Source organism: Carassius auratus, chromosome 2, assembly GCF_003368295.1.
Source record: "Carassius auratus strain Wakin chromosome 2, ASM336829v1, whole genome shotgun sequence".
In the NCBI taxonomy this organism is placed as follows: domain Eukaryota; kingdom Metazoa; phylum Chordata; class Actinopteri; order Cypriniformes; family Cyprinidae; genus Carassius; species Carassius auratus.
The window spans coordinates 6,154,900-6,172,671 of NC_039244.1; the positions used below are offsets into that span (position 1 = coordinate 6,154,900).

General features: G+C 38.7%; 1 protein-coding gene across 1 annotated transcript; it reads left to right on the plus strand.

Annotated features, from left to right (window-relative positions):
- Positions 1-10,258: 10,258 nt before the first annotated feature.
- On the plus strand, positions 10,259-17,539 carry LOC113040265 (protein FAM102B-like). The gene is made up of 9 exons (XM_026198608.1): positions 10,259-10,555; positions 11,756-11,876; positions 12,002-12,031; positions 12,127-12,243; positions 14,207-14,253; positions 16,555-16,652; positions 17,030-17,137; positions 17,210-17,405; positions 17,503-17,539. Exons 1-9 carry the CDS (start codon positions 10,410-10,412, stop codon positions 17,537-17,539), a joined length of 900 nt encoding a protein of 299 aa, XP_026054393.1. The 5' UTR covers positions 10,259-10,409.
- Positions 17,540-17,772: the final 233 nt, after the last annotated feature.

Genomic DNA, 17,772 nt, shown 5'->3' on the forward strand with positions numbered 1-17,772 from the left:
TAAACTTTGACATATTCCACTTATATTTATGAGTTTAAATGCATATTTCTCACGTTCACATATCTACTAAAGGCCACACTGCCCGGTGAGCCCGGTAGCGCAGGGCACCGTTCATCGCTGCTTGCCAGCTTTTTTAATTATTATTCTTCTTCTTCTTCTTCTCCCGAATGAATCGCATTTTTGAGGCTTTAACATGCTCAAAAAGTCATGAAACTTTGCACACGCCGTCAAACCTGGTGAAAATTTTCGTCTGATATAGGATTCAGAAGAGGGTGTGGCAAACATGACTCGACAGCGCCACCTATACCAAGAAAATCAACAGCCTTCCGAGCTATGTTTCATTACATGCACGAAAAATTGGCAACACATATGTAACACACCAATACCTACAAAAAAGACTCTTGGAGCGAAATTTCTAAACCAACAGGAAGTCGGTTATTTTAATATTATGAGCAAAATTTGTGTATTTTGTCATTTCCATGTGTTGTATTTTAACGAACTCCTCCTAGAGAGTTTCTTCAAATCAACACCAAATTTGGTATGCCTAATCTAAAGGCCTTTGCGATGTTAAATTGCGAAATCCTGACTTTTCGTTGAGGGCGTGTCCGTGGCGGCCTGGCGAATTTCGATGAATTCGCCATAAAAAATGAAGTTGCTATAACTCACACATACAATGACCAATCTGCCCCAAACTTCACATGGTTTGATGAGACTCCGAACCTGAACAGATTGACATGCCCATATTCAGTTATAGTCATAGCGCCACCTATTGGCAACAGGAAGTGACATATTTTATGCTGCGACGAACTACTCTAGAAATTTTATGACATCAATGTCTTTTTTGTGGTCAGTCTAATCTAAAGGCCTGTGCGATGTTCAGTTGTGAAGATCTTGAGTTTTTCGTTAAAAGGGCTTGTTCATGGCGCCGCGACGAAGTTCGATGTCTCGCCATGTGAATAAAAGATGTTATAAACTCAGGCATAAGATGTCCGATCTTCCCCAAACTTCACATGTGTGATAAAGGTCTCTGGCCTGAACAGATCTTCAGGCCAATATTCCACCGGGTGTGGCAGAATGGCTCTATAGCGCCACCTATACACTTTCAACGGAGTGCGCCTCGAGCTATGTTTCACGTACATGTACAAAAATTGGTACACACATGTAACACTCCAATACCTACAAAAAAGTCTCTTGGTACGAAATCCGGATCCCAACAGGAAGTCGGTTATTTTGAATTTTCCCTTCAAAATTGCTGTTGTTTTTGCCATTTTCAGGGGTTGTACTTTAACGAACTCCTCCTAGAGATTTATTCAGATCAACATCAAACTTGGTCAGTGTAATCTAAAGCCCTTTGCGATAATAAATTGCGAAGGACTTGAGGTTTCGTTAAAGGGCGGGGTCCATGGCGGCCTGAAAAATTTCGATGTTTCGCCATGAAAAAGGAAGTTGCTGTAACTCAGACATACAATGTCCAATCTGCCCCAAACTTCACATGTTGGATAAGACTCTTGACCTGAACAGATCTACATGCCAATATTCAGTTAATAGTCATAGCGCCACCTATTGGCAACAGGAAGTTACATATTTTACACTGCGACAAACTACTCCTAGAAATTTTATGACATCAATGTCTTTTTTGTGGTCAGTCTAATCTAAGACCTGTGTGTGTTTAGTTGTGAATATCTTGAGTTTTTGTTAAAAGGTGTGTCCATGGCGCCGTGATGAAGTTCAATGTCTCGCCATGGGAATAAAAGATGTTATAACTCAGGCATAAAATGTCCGATCTTGCCCAAACTTCACTTGTGTGATAAGGGTCCTGGCCTGAACAGATCTGAAGGCCAATATTCCATCGAGTGTGGCAAAATGGCTCAATAGCGCCACCTATACACTTTCAACGGAGTGCGTATACACTTTAAACGGAGTGCGCCTTGAGCTATGTTTCACGTACATGTACAAGAATCGGTACACACATGTAACACACCAATATCTACGAAAAAGTCCCTCTGGTACGAAGTCCGAATCCCAACAGGAAGTCAGTTATTTGGAATTTTCTCTGCAAAATTTGTGTTGTTTTGGCCATTTTCAGGGGTTGTACTTTAACGAACTCCTCCTAGATATTTATTCAGATCAACACCAAACTTGGTCAGTGTAATCTAAAGCCTTTTGCGATCTTAAATTGCGAAGATCTTGAGGTTTCGTTAAAGGGCGTGTCCATGGCGGCCTGACAAATTTCATTGTTTCGCCATGAAATAGGATGTTGTTGTAACGCAGGCATAAAGTGTCCAATCCTCCCCAAACCTCACATGTTCGATAAAAGTCCTGCCCTGAACACATCTGAAGGCCAATATTCCATTATAATGATAGCGCCACCTGCTGGGCAACAGGAAGATTGGCACATATATGGAATAAACATTGATATATTCTACTTATATTTATGAGTTTAAACGCATATTTCTCACCGTTCACCTATTAACTAAAGCCACTCGCTGCCGGTGAGCCCGGGTGCGAGGGCCCGTTCATCGCTGCTTGCAGCTTTAATTATTATTATTCTTCTTCTTCTTCTTCTTCTTCTTCTCCCGAATGAATCGCATTTTTGAGGGCTTTAACATGCTCAAAAAGTCATGAAACTTTGCACACTCGTCAAACCTGGTGAAAATTTTCGTCTGATATAGGATTCAGAAGAGGGTGTGGCAAAATGGCTCGACAGCGCCACCTATACCAAGAAAATCAACAGCCTTCCAGCTATGTTTCACGTACATGCACGAAAATTGGCACACATATGTAACACACCAATACCTACAAAAAAGACTCTTGGAGCGAAATTCTAAACCCAACAGGAAGTCGGTTATTTTTAATATTATGAGCATATTTTGTGTAATTTTGGTCATTTCCATGTGTTGTATTTTAACGAACTCCTCCTAGAGAGTTCTTCAAATCAACACCAAATTTGGTATGCCTAATCTAAAGGCCTTTGCGATGTTAAATTGCGAAGATCCTGACTTTTCGTTGAAGGGCGTGTCCGTGGCGGCCTGGCGAATTTCGATGATTCGCCATGAAAAATGAAGTTGCTATAACTCACACATACAATGACCAATCTGCCCCAAACTTCACATGTTTGATGAGACTCCGAACCTGAACAGATTGACATGCCCATATTCAGTTATAGTCATAGCGCCACCTATTGGCAACAGGAAGTGACATATTTTACGCTGCGACGAACTACTCCTAGAAATTTTATGACATCAATGTCTTTTTTGTGGTCAGTCTAATCTAAAGGCCTGTGCGATGTTCAGTTGTGAAGATCTTGAGCTTTCGTTAAAAGGCTTGTTCATGGCGCCGCGACGAAGTTCGATGTCTCGCCATGCGAATAAAAGATGTTATAACTCAGGCATAAGATGTCCGATCTTCCCCAAACTTCACATGTGTGATAAGAGTCCTGGCCTGAACTGATCTTCAGGACAATATTCCACCGGGTGTGGCAGAATGGCTCTATAGCGCCACCTATACACTTTCAACGGAGTGCGCCTCGAGCTATGTTTCACGTACATGTACAAAAATTGGTACACACATGTAACTCACCAATACCTACAAAAAAGTCTCTTGGTACGAAATCCGGATCCCAACAGGAAGTCGGTTATTTTGAATTTTCCCTTCAAAATTGCTGTTGTTTTTGCCATTTTCAGGGGTTGTACTTTAACGAACTCCTCCTAGAGATTTATTCAGATCAATACCAAACTTGGTCAGTGTAATCTAAAGCCCTTTGCGATAATAAATTGCGAAGGACTTGAGGTTTCGTTAAAGGGCGGGTCCATGGCGGCCTGACAAATTTCGATGTTTCGCCATGAAAAAGGAAGTTGCTGTAACTCAGACATACAATGTCCAATCTGCCCCAAACTTCAAATGTTGGATAAGACTCTTGACCTGAACAGATCTACATGCCAATATTCAGTTATAGTCATAGCGCCACCTATTGGCAACAGGAAGTTACATATTTTACACTGCGACAAACTACTCCTAGAAATTTTATGACATCAATGTCTTTTTTGTGGTCAGTCTAATCTAAAGACCTGTATGATGTTTAGTTGTGAATATCTTGAGTTTTTGTTAAAAGGTGTGTCCATGGGCGCCGTGATGAAGTTCAATGTCTCGCCATGGGAATAAAAGATGTTATAACTCAGGCATAAAATGTCCGATCTTGCCCAAACTTCACTTGTGTGATAAGGGTCCTGGCCTGGACAGATCTGAAGGCCAATATTCCATCGAGTGTGGCAAAATGGCTCAATAGCGCCACCTATAAACTTTCAACGGAGTGCGTATACACTTTAAACGGAGTGCGCCTTGAGCTATGTTTCACGTACATGTACAAAAATCGGTACACACATGTAACACACCAATATCTACGAAAAAGTCTCTTGGTACGAAGTCCGAATCCCAACAGGAAGTCAGTTATTTGGAATTTTCTCTGCAAAATTAGTGTTGTTTTGGCCATTTTCAGGGGTTGTACTTTAACAAACTCCTCCTAGATATTTATTCAGATCAACACCAAACTTGGTCAGTGTAATCTAAAGCCTTTTGCGATCTTAAATTGCGAAGATCTTGAGGTTTCGTTAAAGGGCGTGTCCATGGCGGCCTGACAAATTTCATTGTTTCGCCATGAAATAGGATGTTGTTGTAACTCAGGCATAAAATGTCCAATCCTCCCCAAACCTCACATGTTCGATAAAAGTCCTGCCCTGAACACATCTGAAGGCCAATTTTCCATTATAATGATAGCGCCACCTGCTGGCAACAGGAAGATTGGAACATATATGGAATAAACATTGATATATTCTACTTATATTTATGAGTTTAAACGCATATTTCTCACCGTTCACCTATTAATTAAAGCCACTCGCTGCCGGTGAGCCCGGGTGCGAGGGCCCGTTCATCGCTGCTTGCAGCTTTAATTATTATTATTATTATTATTATTATTATTATTATTCTTCTTCTTCTTCTTCTCCCGAATGAATCGCATTTTTGAGGGCTTTAACATGCTCAAAAAGTCATGAAACTTTGCACACGCGTCAAACCTGGTGAAAATTTTCGTGTGATATAGGATTCAGAAGAGGGTGTGGCAAAATGGCTCGACAGCGCCACCTATACCAAGAAAATCAACAGCCTTCAAGCTATGTTTCACGTACATGCACGAAAATTGGCACACATATGTAACACACCAATACCTACAAAAAAGACTCTTGGAGCGAAATTCTAAACCCAACAGGAAGTCGGTTATTTTTAATATTATGAGCATTTTTTGTGTAATTTTGGTCATTTCCATGTGTTGTATTTTAACGAACTCCTCCTAGAGATTTTTTCAAATCAACACCAAATTTGGTATGCCTAATCTAAAGGCCTTAGCGATGTTAAATTGCGAAGATCTTGAGTTTTCGTTGAAGGGCGTGTCCGTGGCGGCCTGGCGAATTTCGATGATTCGCCATGAAAAATGAAGTTGCTATAACTCACACATACAATGACCAATCTGCCCCAAACATCACATGTTTGATGAGACTCCGAACCTGAACAGATTGACATGCCCATATTCAGTTATAGTCATAGCGCCACCTATTGGCAACAGGAAGTGACATATTTTACGCTGCGACGAACTACTCCTACAAATTTTATGACATCAATGTCTTTTTTGTGGTCAGTCTAATCTAAAGGCCTGTGCCATGTTCAGTTGTGAAGATCTTGAATTTTCGTTAAAAGGCTTGTTCATGGCGCCGCAACGAAGTTCGATGTCTCGCCATGGGAATAAAAGATGTTATAACTCAGGCATAAAATGTCCGATCTTCCCCAAACTTCACATGTGTGATAAGAGTCCTGGCCTGAACAGATCTGCAGGCCAATATTCCACTGGGTGTGGCAGAATGGCTCGATAGCGCCACCTATACACTTTAAACGGAGTGCGCCTCGAGCTATGTTTCACGTACATGTACAAAAATTGGTACACACATGTAACACTCCAATACCTACAAAAAAGTCTCTTGGTACGAAATCCGGATCCCAACAGGAAGTCGGTTATTTAGAATTTTCCCTTCAAAATTGGTGTTGTTTTTGCCATTTTCAGGGGTTGTACTTTAACGAACTCCTCCTAGAGATTTATTCAGATCAACACCAAACTTCTTCAATGTAATCTAAAGGCCTTTGTGATGTTAAATTGCGAAGATCTTGAGGTTTCGTTAAAGGGCGTGTCCATGGCGGCCTGCCAAATTTCGATGTTTCGCCATGAAAAAGGACGTTGCTGTAACTCAGACATACAATGTCCAATCTGCCCCAAACTTCACATGTTAGATAAGACTTCTTCCCTTAACAGATCTACATGCCCATTTTCAGTTATAGTCATAGCGCCACCTGCTGGCAACAGGAAGTGACATGTTTTACGCTGCAGCAAACTACTCCTAGAATTTTTTTGAGATTAAAGTATTTTTTTTATTCAGTCTAATCTAAAGGCCTGTGCAATGTTAACTTGTGGAGATCTTGAGTTTTTGTTAAAGGGCGTGTACATGGAGCCATGACAAATTTTGATGTCTCGCCACAGCAAGAGAAGTTGTTGTAACTCAGGCATAAAATGTCCAATCCTCCCCAAACCTCACATGTTCGATAAAAGTCCTGCCCTGAACACATCTGAAGGCCAATATTCCATTACAATGATAGCGCCACCTGCTGGCAACAGGAAGATTGGCACATATATGGAATAAACATTCATATATTCTACTTATATTTATGAGTTTAAACGCATATTTCTCACCGTTCACCTATTAACTAAAGCCACTCGCTGCCGGTGAGCCCGGGTGCGAGGGCCCGTTCATCGCTGCTTGCAGCTTTAATATTATTATTATTCTTCTTCTTCTTCTTCTCCCGAATGAATCGCATTTTTGAGGGCTTTAACATGCTCAAAAAGTCATGAAACTTTGCACACGCGTCAAACCTGGTGAAAATTTTCGTCTGATATAGGATTCAGAAGAGGGTGTGGCAAAATGGCTCGACAGCGCCACCTATACCAAGAAAATCAACAGCCTTCCAGCTATGTTTCACGTACATGCACGAAAATTGGCACACATATGTAACACACCAATACCTACAAAAAAGACTCTTGGAGCGAAATTCTAAACCCAACAGGAAGTCGGTTATTTTTAATATTATGAGCATATTTTGTGTAATTTTGGTCATTTCCATGTGTTGTATTTTAACGAACTCCTCCTAGAGAGTTCTTCAAATCAACACCAAATTTGGTATGCCTAATCTAAAGGCCTTTGCGATGTTAAATTGCGAAGATCTTGAGTTTTCGTTGAAGGGCGTGTCCGTGGCGGCCTGGCGAATTTCGATGATTCGCCATGAAAAATGAAGTTGCTATAACTCACACATACAATGTCCAATCTGCCCCAAACTTCACATGTTTGATGAGACTCCGAACCTGAACAGATTGACATGCCCATATTCAGTTATAGTCATAGCGCCACCTATTGGCAACAGGAAGTGACATATTTTACGCTGCGACGAACTACTCCTAGAAATTTTATGACATCAATGTCTTTTTTGTGGTCAGTCTAATCTAAAGGCCTGTGCGATGTTCAGTTGTGAAGATCTTGAGTTTTCGTTAAAAGGCTTGTTCATGGCGCCGCGACGAAGTTCGATGTCTCGCCATGGGAATAAAAGATGTTATAACTCAGGCATAAAATGTCCGATCTTCCCCAAACTTCACATGTGTGATAAGAGTCCTGGCCTGAACAGATCTGCAGGCCAATATTCCACCGGGTGTGGCAGAATGGCTCTATAGCGCCACCTATACACTTTCAACGGAGTGCGCCTCGAGCTATGTTTCACGTACATGTACAAAAATTGGTACACACATGTAACACTCCAATACCTACAAAAAAGTCTCTTGGTACGAAATCCGGATCCCAACAGGAAGTCGGTTATTTTGAATTTTCCCTTCAAAATTGGTGTTGTTTTTGCCATTTTCATGGGTTGTACTTTAACGAACTCCTCCTAGAGATTTATTCAGATCAACACCAAACCTGGTCAGTGTAATCTTAAGCCCTTTGCGATGTTAAATTGTGAAGATCTTTAGATTTCGTTAAAGGGCGTGTCCATGGCGGCCTGACAAATTTCGATGTTTCGCCATGAAAAAGGAAGTTGCTGTAACTCAGACATACAATGTCCAATCTGCCCCAAACTTCACATGTTGGATGAGACTCTTGACCTGAACAGATCTACATGCCCATATTCAGTTATAGTCATAGCGCCACCTATTGGCAACAGGAAGTGACATATTTTACACTGTGACAGACTATTTCTAGAAATTGTATGACATCAATGTCTTTTTTGTGGTCAGTCTAATCTAAAGACCTGTGTGATGTTTAGTTGTGAAGATCTTGAGTTTTTGTTAAAAGGCGTTTCCATGGTGCCGTGACGAAGTTCGATGTCTCGTCATGGGAATAAAAGATGTTATAACTCAGGCATAAAGTGTCCGATCTTGCCCAAACTTCACGTGTGTGATAAGGGTCCTGGCCTGAACAGATCTGAAGGCCAATATTCCATTGGGTGTGGCAAAATGGCTCGATAGCGCCACCTATAAACTTTCAACGGAGTGCATATGCAAATTCAATGGAGTGTGCCTCGAGCTATTTTTCACGTACATGTACAAAAGTCGGTACACACATGTAACACACCAATACCTACAAAAAAGTCTCTTGGTACGAAATTCGAATCCCATCAGGAAGTCGGTTATTTAGAATTTTCTCTGCAAAATTGGTGTTGTTTTTGCCATTTTCAGGGGTTGTACTTTAACAAACTACTCCTAGAGATATATTCAGATCAACACCAAACTTGGTCAGTTAAATCTAAAGGAATTTGCGATGTTAGATTGCAAAGATTTTGAGGTTTCGTTAAAGGGCATGTCCATGGCGGCCTGACAAATTTCGATGTTTCGCCATGAAAAAGGAAGTTGCTGTTACTCAGATTTACAATGTCCAATCTGCCCCAAACTTCACATGTTAGATAAGACTTCTACCCTTAACAGATCTACATGCCCATATTCAGTTATAGTCATAGCGCCACCTGCTGGCAACAGGAAGTGACATGTTGTATGCTGTGACAAACTACTCCTAGAATTTTTTTGAGATTAATGTATTTTTTTGTAGTCAGTCTAATCTAAAGGCCTGTGCAATGTTAACTTGTGGAGATCTTGAGTTTTTGTTAAAGGGCGTGTCCATGGCGTCATGACAAATTTTGATGTCTCGCCACAGCAAGAGAAGTTGTTGTAACTCAGGCATAATTTGTTCGATCTTCCCCAAACTTCACATGTTCAATAAGAGTCCTGCCCTGAACACATCTGAAGGCCAATAGTCCATTATAATGAGAGCACCACCTACTGGCAACACAAAGATTGGCACAAATATGGAGTAAACTTTGATATATTCCACTTATATTTATGAGTTTAAATGCATATTTCTCACCGTTCACCTATTTACTAAAGCCACTCGCTGCCGGTGAGCCCGGGTGCGAGGGCCCGTTCATCGCTGCTTGCAGCTTTAATTATTATTATTATTATTATTATTATTGGAAGAAACTGATTTTACTTCAAGATTTTCACAAAAACCCTCTTTGGGTTGACATACACAGTATAATATAAAGTGCTAAATAAATGTATACAAAAATATACTTACAATTTATACGTGCAGTAATAAATATAAATATTCTTAGGCATATATTCTAATAGAATTATAATATTCTATGGAAATTGTTTTCCATGTTATAAATGCGTTTATTATAGTGATAGAATATGAGTCCATGCTATATAAAATATACTTTGTAGTTTTAAAACTGAAATCATGCGTTCAGAAATCCTATAAAAATAAGCAATTTATAATATATCCTATAAAGCCTAAAATACATATTATTGTGTTATACAGAGTGACAACCGATATCTTTGCATTTTATATAAGTATTCTGCTATACCGTTATACAGCTTACACTGATTTACATCCTCCATTTGGACTAGGTGTTTTTTTTTTCGACACGGGTCATAAAAACCATAAAAATAGTAAATAAATAAATAAATTCCTATAGATTAATTGCTACATAAAATACATATAATTAATTCACACAAATAAATAATGATATGTTTTATTATTTCTTATTGTGAGCATGAAATATCATATCCGAAAATATTTTGGATGGACTTTTATTTTAAAATGTCGTCAGTTGTCAGTTCAACTCAGTTGACACAGCAGCGTTTAAAAGACTAGCGTCCCGCACGCGCGGCGACTCAAACGACGCTGAGGCGCGTCAGAGCGTTTGGGTTCTTCTCCTGAAATCCCTTTCGTGGAGTACAACAGCAAATTTGTCGTCCTTCACATATTCGATCAATGGCATTCATCATGATGAAAAAGAAGAGGTTTAAGTTTAAAGTAGATGTGGAGCTGGAGGAGCTGTCATCTGTCCCATACGTGAATGGAGTTCTGTTCTGCAAGGTTCGACTAACGGACGGAGGCTTTTCAGACGAGTCCTCAAGGTAAAACAATATTCATCCTGTATATTGTATTGTTTTATTTTATTATTTTAAGTAGTGTGTGTGTGTGTGAGTGAGAGAAGGGGGGGGGGTCTTTTAAAATTAATGCTCAGGTGTCAATATGAAGTAATGCTAAATAATACATTTGTTTCTGTGGCTGAATATATTGCATTACGAGTGATAAGGAACATCAAACCTTTTTAATCTTGCAATAAGTGATTTATTAACAGTAGCTTGCCTGATTAGTTTTGAATGAATTAAAGCTGATTAGAAGCTTTTAATGTTCACGTGTTGTCATCTTAACTTTTGATTCAATTAACCTCGAGACGTTTTACGAAACAGTTCAGATCGTTTCATTAAAAGGAAGAGGAACGTGTATTTAGCCAAGGGGGTTGAATGAGAGAGGCAGTGCTCTACAGGGAACTCAACAGGTCGGCAAAAGTGAGCTGTGTCTGATTAGCTAATACATTTCTTCCTCTAACCGTCAAGACTGGACTTGCTGTGACAACAGTGCATTTTACAAAACGGTTACATTCTGAATTAACAGATGCCAGAAGTTCCTCCTCATGAACGTCACAGACGAAGGTGTACTTGGCATTAGTGTTACTGGATTTTCAGGATGAACGAGGGAAGAGTCTTTTGAATGAGAGAGCGGTACACCACAGACACGGAAAAAGCAGAAAAATAAAACTTCTGTGGGAAGCAGTATTCAGAAATATCCATTACAGAATCCACAGTCTTTTGCAACCAGAGCAAACATGACGTCACAGATAGTGTAACAAACTATTACTAATCCTCTCATTGTAGAGTAGACACTGTAATTTACCTTCTCAATCAAATCTCCTTTGACAAATGCCTTGACTAAATCACTTTCCCTAATAACACAGCAGTAATAATAGAGCTTGTAGAAATGTTCTTTTGTATTGGGGCAAAAACGGTAAATAGCTACTATTTTCACCAATACTTTTTATATCTGCGAAATTCATGTCTTTTTATTTAAACTTTTTATTGTAATAGTTGTGTCTATCTATCTATCTATCTATCTATCTATCTATCTATCTATCTATCTATCTATCTATCTATCTATCAGTCTGCCTGTTATTCTATCTTTCTGTCTAACTAACTGTGAATCATTCTGTCATTTTATCTAGCTGTCTGTTTGTATTGTCTGTCTACACTATCTTTTTGTGTTTTCTTCTGCAGAGAGCCAGTTCTGGTGAATTGTGTTAAATGGAAGAAAAAATTCTCCTTTTTATGCAAGATGAGTGCTAATGCAGGGACAGGGGTGTTGGATCCATGTGTTTTTCGGGTATCTGTAAGAAAGGTATGATGTAGCATTCTTATTCTTAAATTCTGCTCTAAGCAGAAACATTTGAGTGTGTATCTGTGCAAACGGTGTTGGATTGGGTGAGGTTTAACCTTTATTTATTAATTAATTTTTTTATGAAGGAGCTCAAAGGTGGGAAGACGTTTGCAAAGGTAAGCTCAGTTCATCCATAGATTATGAAGCTTTATTTTATTCCTATCAGATCACTGGCTCTGATACGATGTGTGTGTTTGTGTGTGTGTCACAGCTTGGCTTTGCTGATTTAAACTTGGCTGAGTTTGCCGGTTCAGGAAGCACCACACGGCGTTGTTTATTGGAGGGGTACAACACCAAAAACACTCGTCAGGACAACTCTATACTGAAGGTACACACACACACACACACACACACACACACATATATAGCGGAACAACTTTATAATGAAGATTCACAGTCGTCCCCTTTGTGTTGAGACTACATTCCCTCCGTATTTTATTCTTTATTTATATCATAAACATACTGTTGCTAGGGGGTGGGTGAGGGGGCGTGTCCTCTCAGATCTGTGTGTGGTGTTGTGTAACTTCATGTTCCTCTTCATGTGGGTTATGTGTGGCATGCTCTGGCCTGTGTTGAGCTGTGTTTTCCAATCCACAACCCCCACCTACGCCTAGAGCTGTTCACAGCACCCCCAGAATTCCACAGCCCTGTATCCTTCCACTTCCACTTCAGAGAGGTCACAAAATTCCACAGGCCTGCACATTTATATCTGTAGAGAGCCTCAAACTTGACCAGACCATCACTGCAGTCACAGTTGGACACATATGTGTTGTCATATTTATACATTTATTATAGAAACAAGCCATGTGACGCATTACAGTTATTTTACAGCTCATAAGGGATGTTTCTGCAATATTCACACGCTTCTATTTAATTCTTTAATATTGGGTTTGCTGATAATTGGGCCTTTAAGAAAACAACACCCAACAATGGTTCTCACAAGTGAAGTGATTATTATTATTATTTTTAAAGGGGACGCGATTCAAGTTTTCCTTTCTCTTTGAAGTGTTACAAGCTGTTTGTGAATAGATAGGTTCCCTAAAGTTACAAAGACTAAAGTCTCAAACCCAAAGAGATATTCTTTATGAAAAGTTAAGACTTGTCCAGTCCTCCCTAAAACGCGTCGTTTAAACACGCCCCTGCAGGTCTACGTCACTGTGTGGGAAGATATGCATAACACCACCCAAATGTTTACACAATGCATACCTTCGATTCTCGCTGTAGCATTGTTGCTGCTGCCGCCGCCATGGCGTGGAGACGCTGTGTGTTTTCGTTGTGAAAGCGAAACTTTTTCGTTTGGTTTTCCAAAAGAGGACACAACTAGAAATCAGTGGTTAAGTTGTATCTACAATGCTGTTTCAGAACAGTTCAACCTAAATATTCAGATGTGTGCAATGCATTTTACGGAGGATGAGGACTGTTTCCTGGGAGAGTAACCTACAACTTGTTTGTTGTTTGTCCGATCACAAATGCAGACATGGTTTTATGTTTATGCGGCGTGATGCAACGCAACGTGTAAAAAGACGGTATAAATCATTATAATCAGTAATTTTGTCCCCACTGGATGCAATAAATGCTTTGTCTGTAATGGGTTTTATTGGTCTCATCGCACCGGGACACAGCATCACAGTATGGTAAGGGGCGTAACCTTTCTGTCACACGTTTGAGGTATTCGACCAATCAAAGCACTGGAAAGCTGGCCAATCAGCATACACCTCGCTTTTCTTTAAGATGAGCTTTGTGAAAATCTATGCATTTCAGAAAGGCAGAGCATAGAGGAGCAACAATAATGTACAGTATGTGGAAAATAATGAATTTTTTTTTTTTACCTTAAACCGCATAAGCACATTCCATTACACCAAATACACAAAATAATGCTCTTTTTTTTTAAATGTCATATGACCCCTGTGAGTTGTTAGTATTATTATGATAATGAAAAAAAAAACATTATTAATGACATGATTATTATTATTAATTAATATTCGTAATATAATAATTATTACAATTAATTAATGCAGGTTATGTTATATTTTTTATTATATTTGAAGTTGTAATTTTGTAATTTTTGTAACAATAATTACAAAGTAAACAGAATATTATAAGTAAAAAAAAGCTTTATATTGGGTTTTCTGAGAAGTGGCACCACTTAAAAATACTTTGTGAAAATACAATTTATCACACAATTCTGTGGTATCTGATGTATTTAATGTTTTCAGAGGTATTAATAAGATATACAATCTGCTTTATTTCATACTGAATATGTATGTAACCACATCTCTCTCTTTCTCTAGTTAATAATCAGTATGCAGCTAATGTCGGGTGATCCCTGCTTTAAAACGTAAGTTGTCTCTTAATTAATTTTAAAGTGTTTACATTTCATATTCAAATCAAAATCTTCATCCTTCTGAAAATATGAAATGTTTTTGATGTTTTGGTCTCCAGCATTACACAACCTGGTTTATTTAAGTTTAACAAGGGATACAGAAAGACCATGCTGGTCGAGCAGCACCAAACCAGCCTTAAATTCATACTGGTCAACACTGGTCTTTTTTTAACAGGATTGTCGCTTATGTCACACAGAGTAACCCAGCAGGTCAGAATGACCTTGAAACTTTGTGCGACAACAGCAGACACAACTGCCGTGATGCCTTTATATTTGTTCGCGTGTCCGTGTGGCTGTGTCAGAGTGCTTGTGCCAGTGTTTTTCTGAAACCAATGTCTAGGACCGCATGAAGACAGGAAGTCTGGTTCAACCACTTCCTGGTGATGTTTAGTAAAACAGAGGTGACAGTCAGACACAGAAGTGTCTGCAGCTTGAAACTTTGATTAATGTGGCAGGTTTACACAACCATTCTAAAGTAAGCAGTAAGGTTTATGTTTGAAAGAAATTAAAAAATACTTTAATTCAATTGATCAACAGTGACAAGTAAAAATCCTCAATAAGGTGTGTTAAAAATTTTGCAGATTTGTTTTTAACACTGAAAATAATAATAAATGTTTCTTGAGCAGCATATCAGCATGGTAGAATGGTTTCTGAATGATGAATATTAGTAGCAGCATAGTAATGAAAAATGTTACATTATTCAACACTGGTAATATAATAATGTTAATGGTAATAGAAAATAACATTTACAGCATCTATGATCAATAATTAACATTAAAACATTTATATACAGGGATTTTGTTATGTTGGTCTGAGTTTGTTCAGATACAGTGTTGCTTGAAGCTGTTTACAGTTGACGCGGTTTCAGATTAGAGTAATTATGTGGATGTGTTTGCGTGTATGTTGAAATCTTTGACATTTATCCTGACATTTAGAGGGGTAATATTCGTCATATCACATTACCCAGAAACACTGAGGTGTGCTTCCTGTTACATAAGTGAGTTGGCAACAATCTCCCATTAAAGCAACACATACAGTGTGAAATAAGTGAAAAATAAACCCCCAAGAAGAGGTGGGTTGGTGGACGGGTGTGTGTATTTACTCCCACTTCTGTCGTCACAAACGTGTGAATCAAGCTCTAGTGAGAGTTGTGTCATCCCTTCACTGTGGATGGTTGTCAAAAATAGTCATACACATTTATAAAAATAAAAAGGGTTTGGTGGTGTGTCCCAAAATTGTGTGTTTGAGGCCTACAGGAGTGTTATCGGGTGTTTGTGGGAGTGCTCATACTGCGCCTCAAGTGCTTTTAGCTCTGGCTAGTGCGTCACAGTTTTATGTCACTGTCAGTTTTAGAGACACTAAAAACAGTGAAATGCCAGATTAGAACTTTATGGATTAATATCCCTCTGAAATCTGTCTTTTATAGATTTTACTTTCTCTGGAAATATTTGTATATAGTTTATACTTGACCTGGCTGGGTTCAGCTTATTAAAAGAATAATTCTATCAAAAATACAATTCTGTCATCATTCATTCAACCTTATTTTTCAGACCTGTATGACTTTTTCTTTCTAAATATTAAAGGATTAGTTCACCCAAAAATGAAAATTATGTCATTAATGACTCACCCTCATGTCATTCCAAACCCGTGAGACCTCTGTTCATCTTCAGAACACAGTTTAAGATATTTTAGATTTAGTCCGAGAGCTCTCAGTTTCTCCATTGAAGCTGTGTGTACAGTCTACTGTCCATGTCCAGAAAGGTAAGAAAAACATCATCAAAGTAGTCCATGTGACATCAGAGGGTCAGTTATTATTTTTGGACCAAAATGTATTTTCAATGCTTCAACAAATTTTAACTGACCCTCTAATGTCACATGGACTACTTTGATGATGTTTGTATTACCTTTCTGGACATGGACAGTATACCATATACACACTTTCAATGGAGGGACTGAGAGCTCTCGGACTAAATCTAAAATATCTTAAACTTTGTTTCGAAAATGAGCGGTCTAACAGGTCCATTAATGACTTGGGTGAACTAACCCTTTAAGGCTCTCAATTAAAGAATTGGGAGCCTGAGTTAATTTAAATATTTAAATAAATTTGTGTAAATATATTTTGTAAAAATGTTTCAGTTAAGAATATTATATTGAATACAATGTGATTTTGTGTATGCAACAATGTCTTATTTTGATGATTTGTTATGTTTTAGTTTGTTTATATGTTTTTAATGGAGATATTTTTGACTCTCCCAGGCCTCCATCCACTGCAATGACGATTGGTTTTCCAGGAGAAACAGAGACATGTCTACATGAGGACAGAAGAGGAGAGACGCAGAATGCAATCTATACAGGTACCTCCACAATCATCACACAGAATCATTGCCTTTATATACCGGTCAAGTTTGGAATAATATGTTTTTTTATGTTTTTGAAAGAAGTTTCTTTTGCTCACAAAGGCTGAATTTATTTAATTAAAAAATAAAGTGAAAAACTTAATATTGTGAAATATTATTCTATTTAAAAATAATTGCCTTCTATTTGAATATTTTAAAATGTAATTGATTTATATATTTTTGTGTATTTGTTTGTATTTGTTTGTATTTATTTTTAAAACTGTAATTCCAAACTTTTGACTATGGTAGTGTATGTAATATTCTTAAAGAACTGATCTAGTTCACATTTCAAAAATTTCACTGATTTTTTATTTTTATTTTTTTTCATCTTCTAGAAAACCCAGGAAAAATTGGCTTCAGTCATGGTTCTGTTCCAGATGAACTGGGAAAGTGTGGTCACTCAAGAACCGCCAGCTACGCCAGCCAGCAGTCCAAGCTTTCCGGTCTGTCCATTCACATCAAATGTTTTGCATGATAAAACATCATAATATTGATCAGTCTGGACATTCTTGTAGGCTACAGCACAGGTCACTCACGCTCCTCCAGCCTGACAGAGTTCTCTCATCGGAGGAACTTGTCTGTGGGCAGTGCCTCCACTGGGGTTGGCAGCCTACCAGAGCCCAGTGAGGACAGAGAGTCTCGCACACAGGCTTGCACACCTTTACCCCACCACTTAGCCACACCGTCCCACAGTGGGATCACAGCCAACAGGTAAACATGTGTTGTGTGCATTAGCTCTTCCTGCAAAATGTGTTCTTAGAAAAATCTTTGAGTGAAGTCATTGACAAAATATGTGTTTGTATTTTAGGCACCCTGTAAACAGGATTCGGTTGAGTCTCAGCTAAAGCGAGTGGATGCTACCAGAGTGGATGCTGATGATATCATTGAGACAATCCTACAGGGTCAAGACTTCAGCCACAGCATACTGGACTCTAGTAATGAAGGTACCATTAGAAAGCACCTTGATGCATGTAGCATTCAAAGTCCAGGTTGTTTACAAATCCTTTTAAAGGGTAAGTTCACCCAAAAAAAAAAAAAAATAGCCCATAAATTACTCACCCTCACGTCATCTTATATG

Bases quoted from the DNA above. Each gene is read 5' to 3' on its own strand.
- LOC113040265 (XM_026198608.1), top strand. From the start codon at position 10,410: ATGGCATTCATCATGATGAAAAAGAAGAGGTTTAAGTTTAAAGTAGAT. The intron at 17,138-17,209 runs GTCTGTCCATTC...ACATTCTTGTAG, and splicing joins CCAGCAGTCCAAGCTTTCCG to GCTACAGCACAGGTCACTCA. The intron at 17,406-17,502 runs GTAAACATGTGT...TTTGTATTTTAG, and splicing joins AGTGGGATCACAGCCAACAG to GCACCCTGTAAACAGGATTC.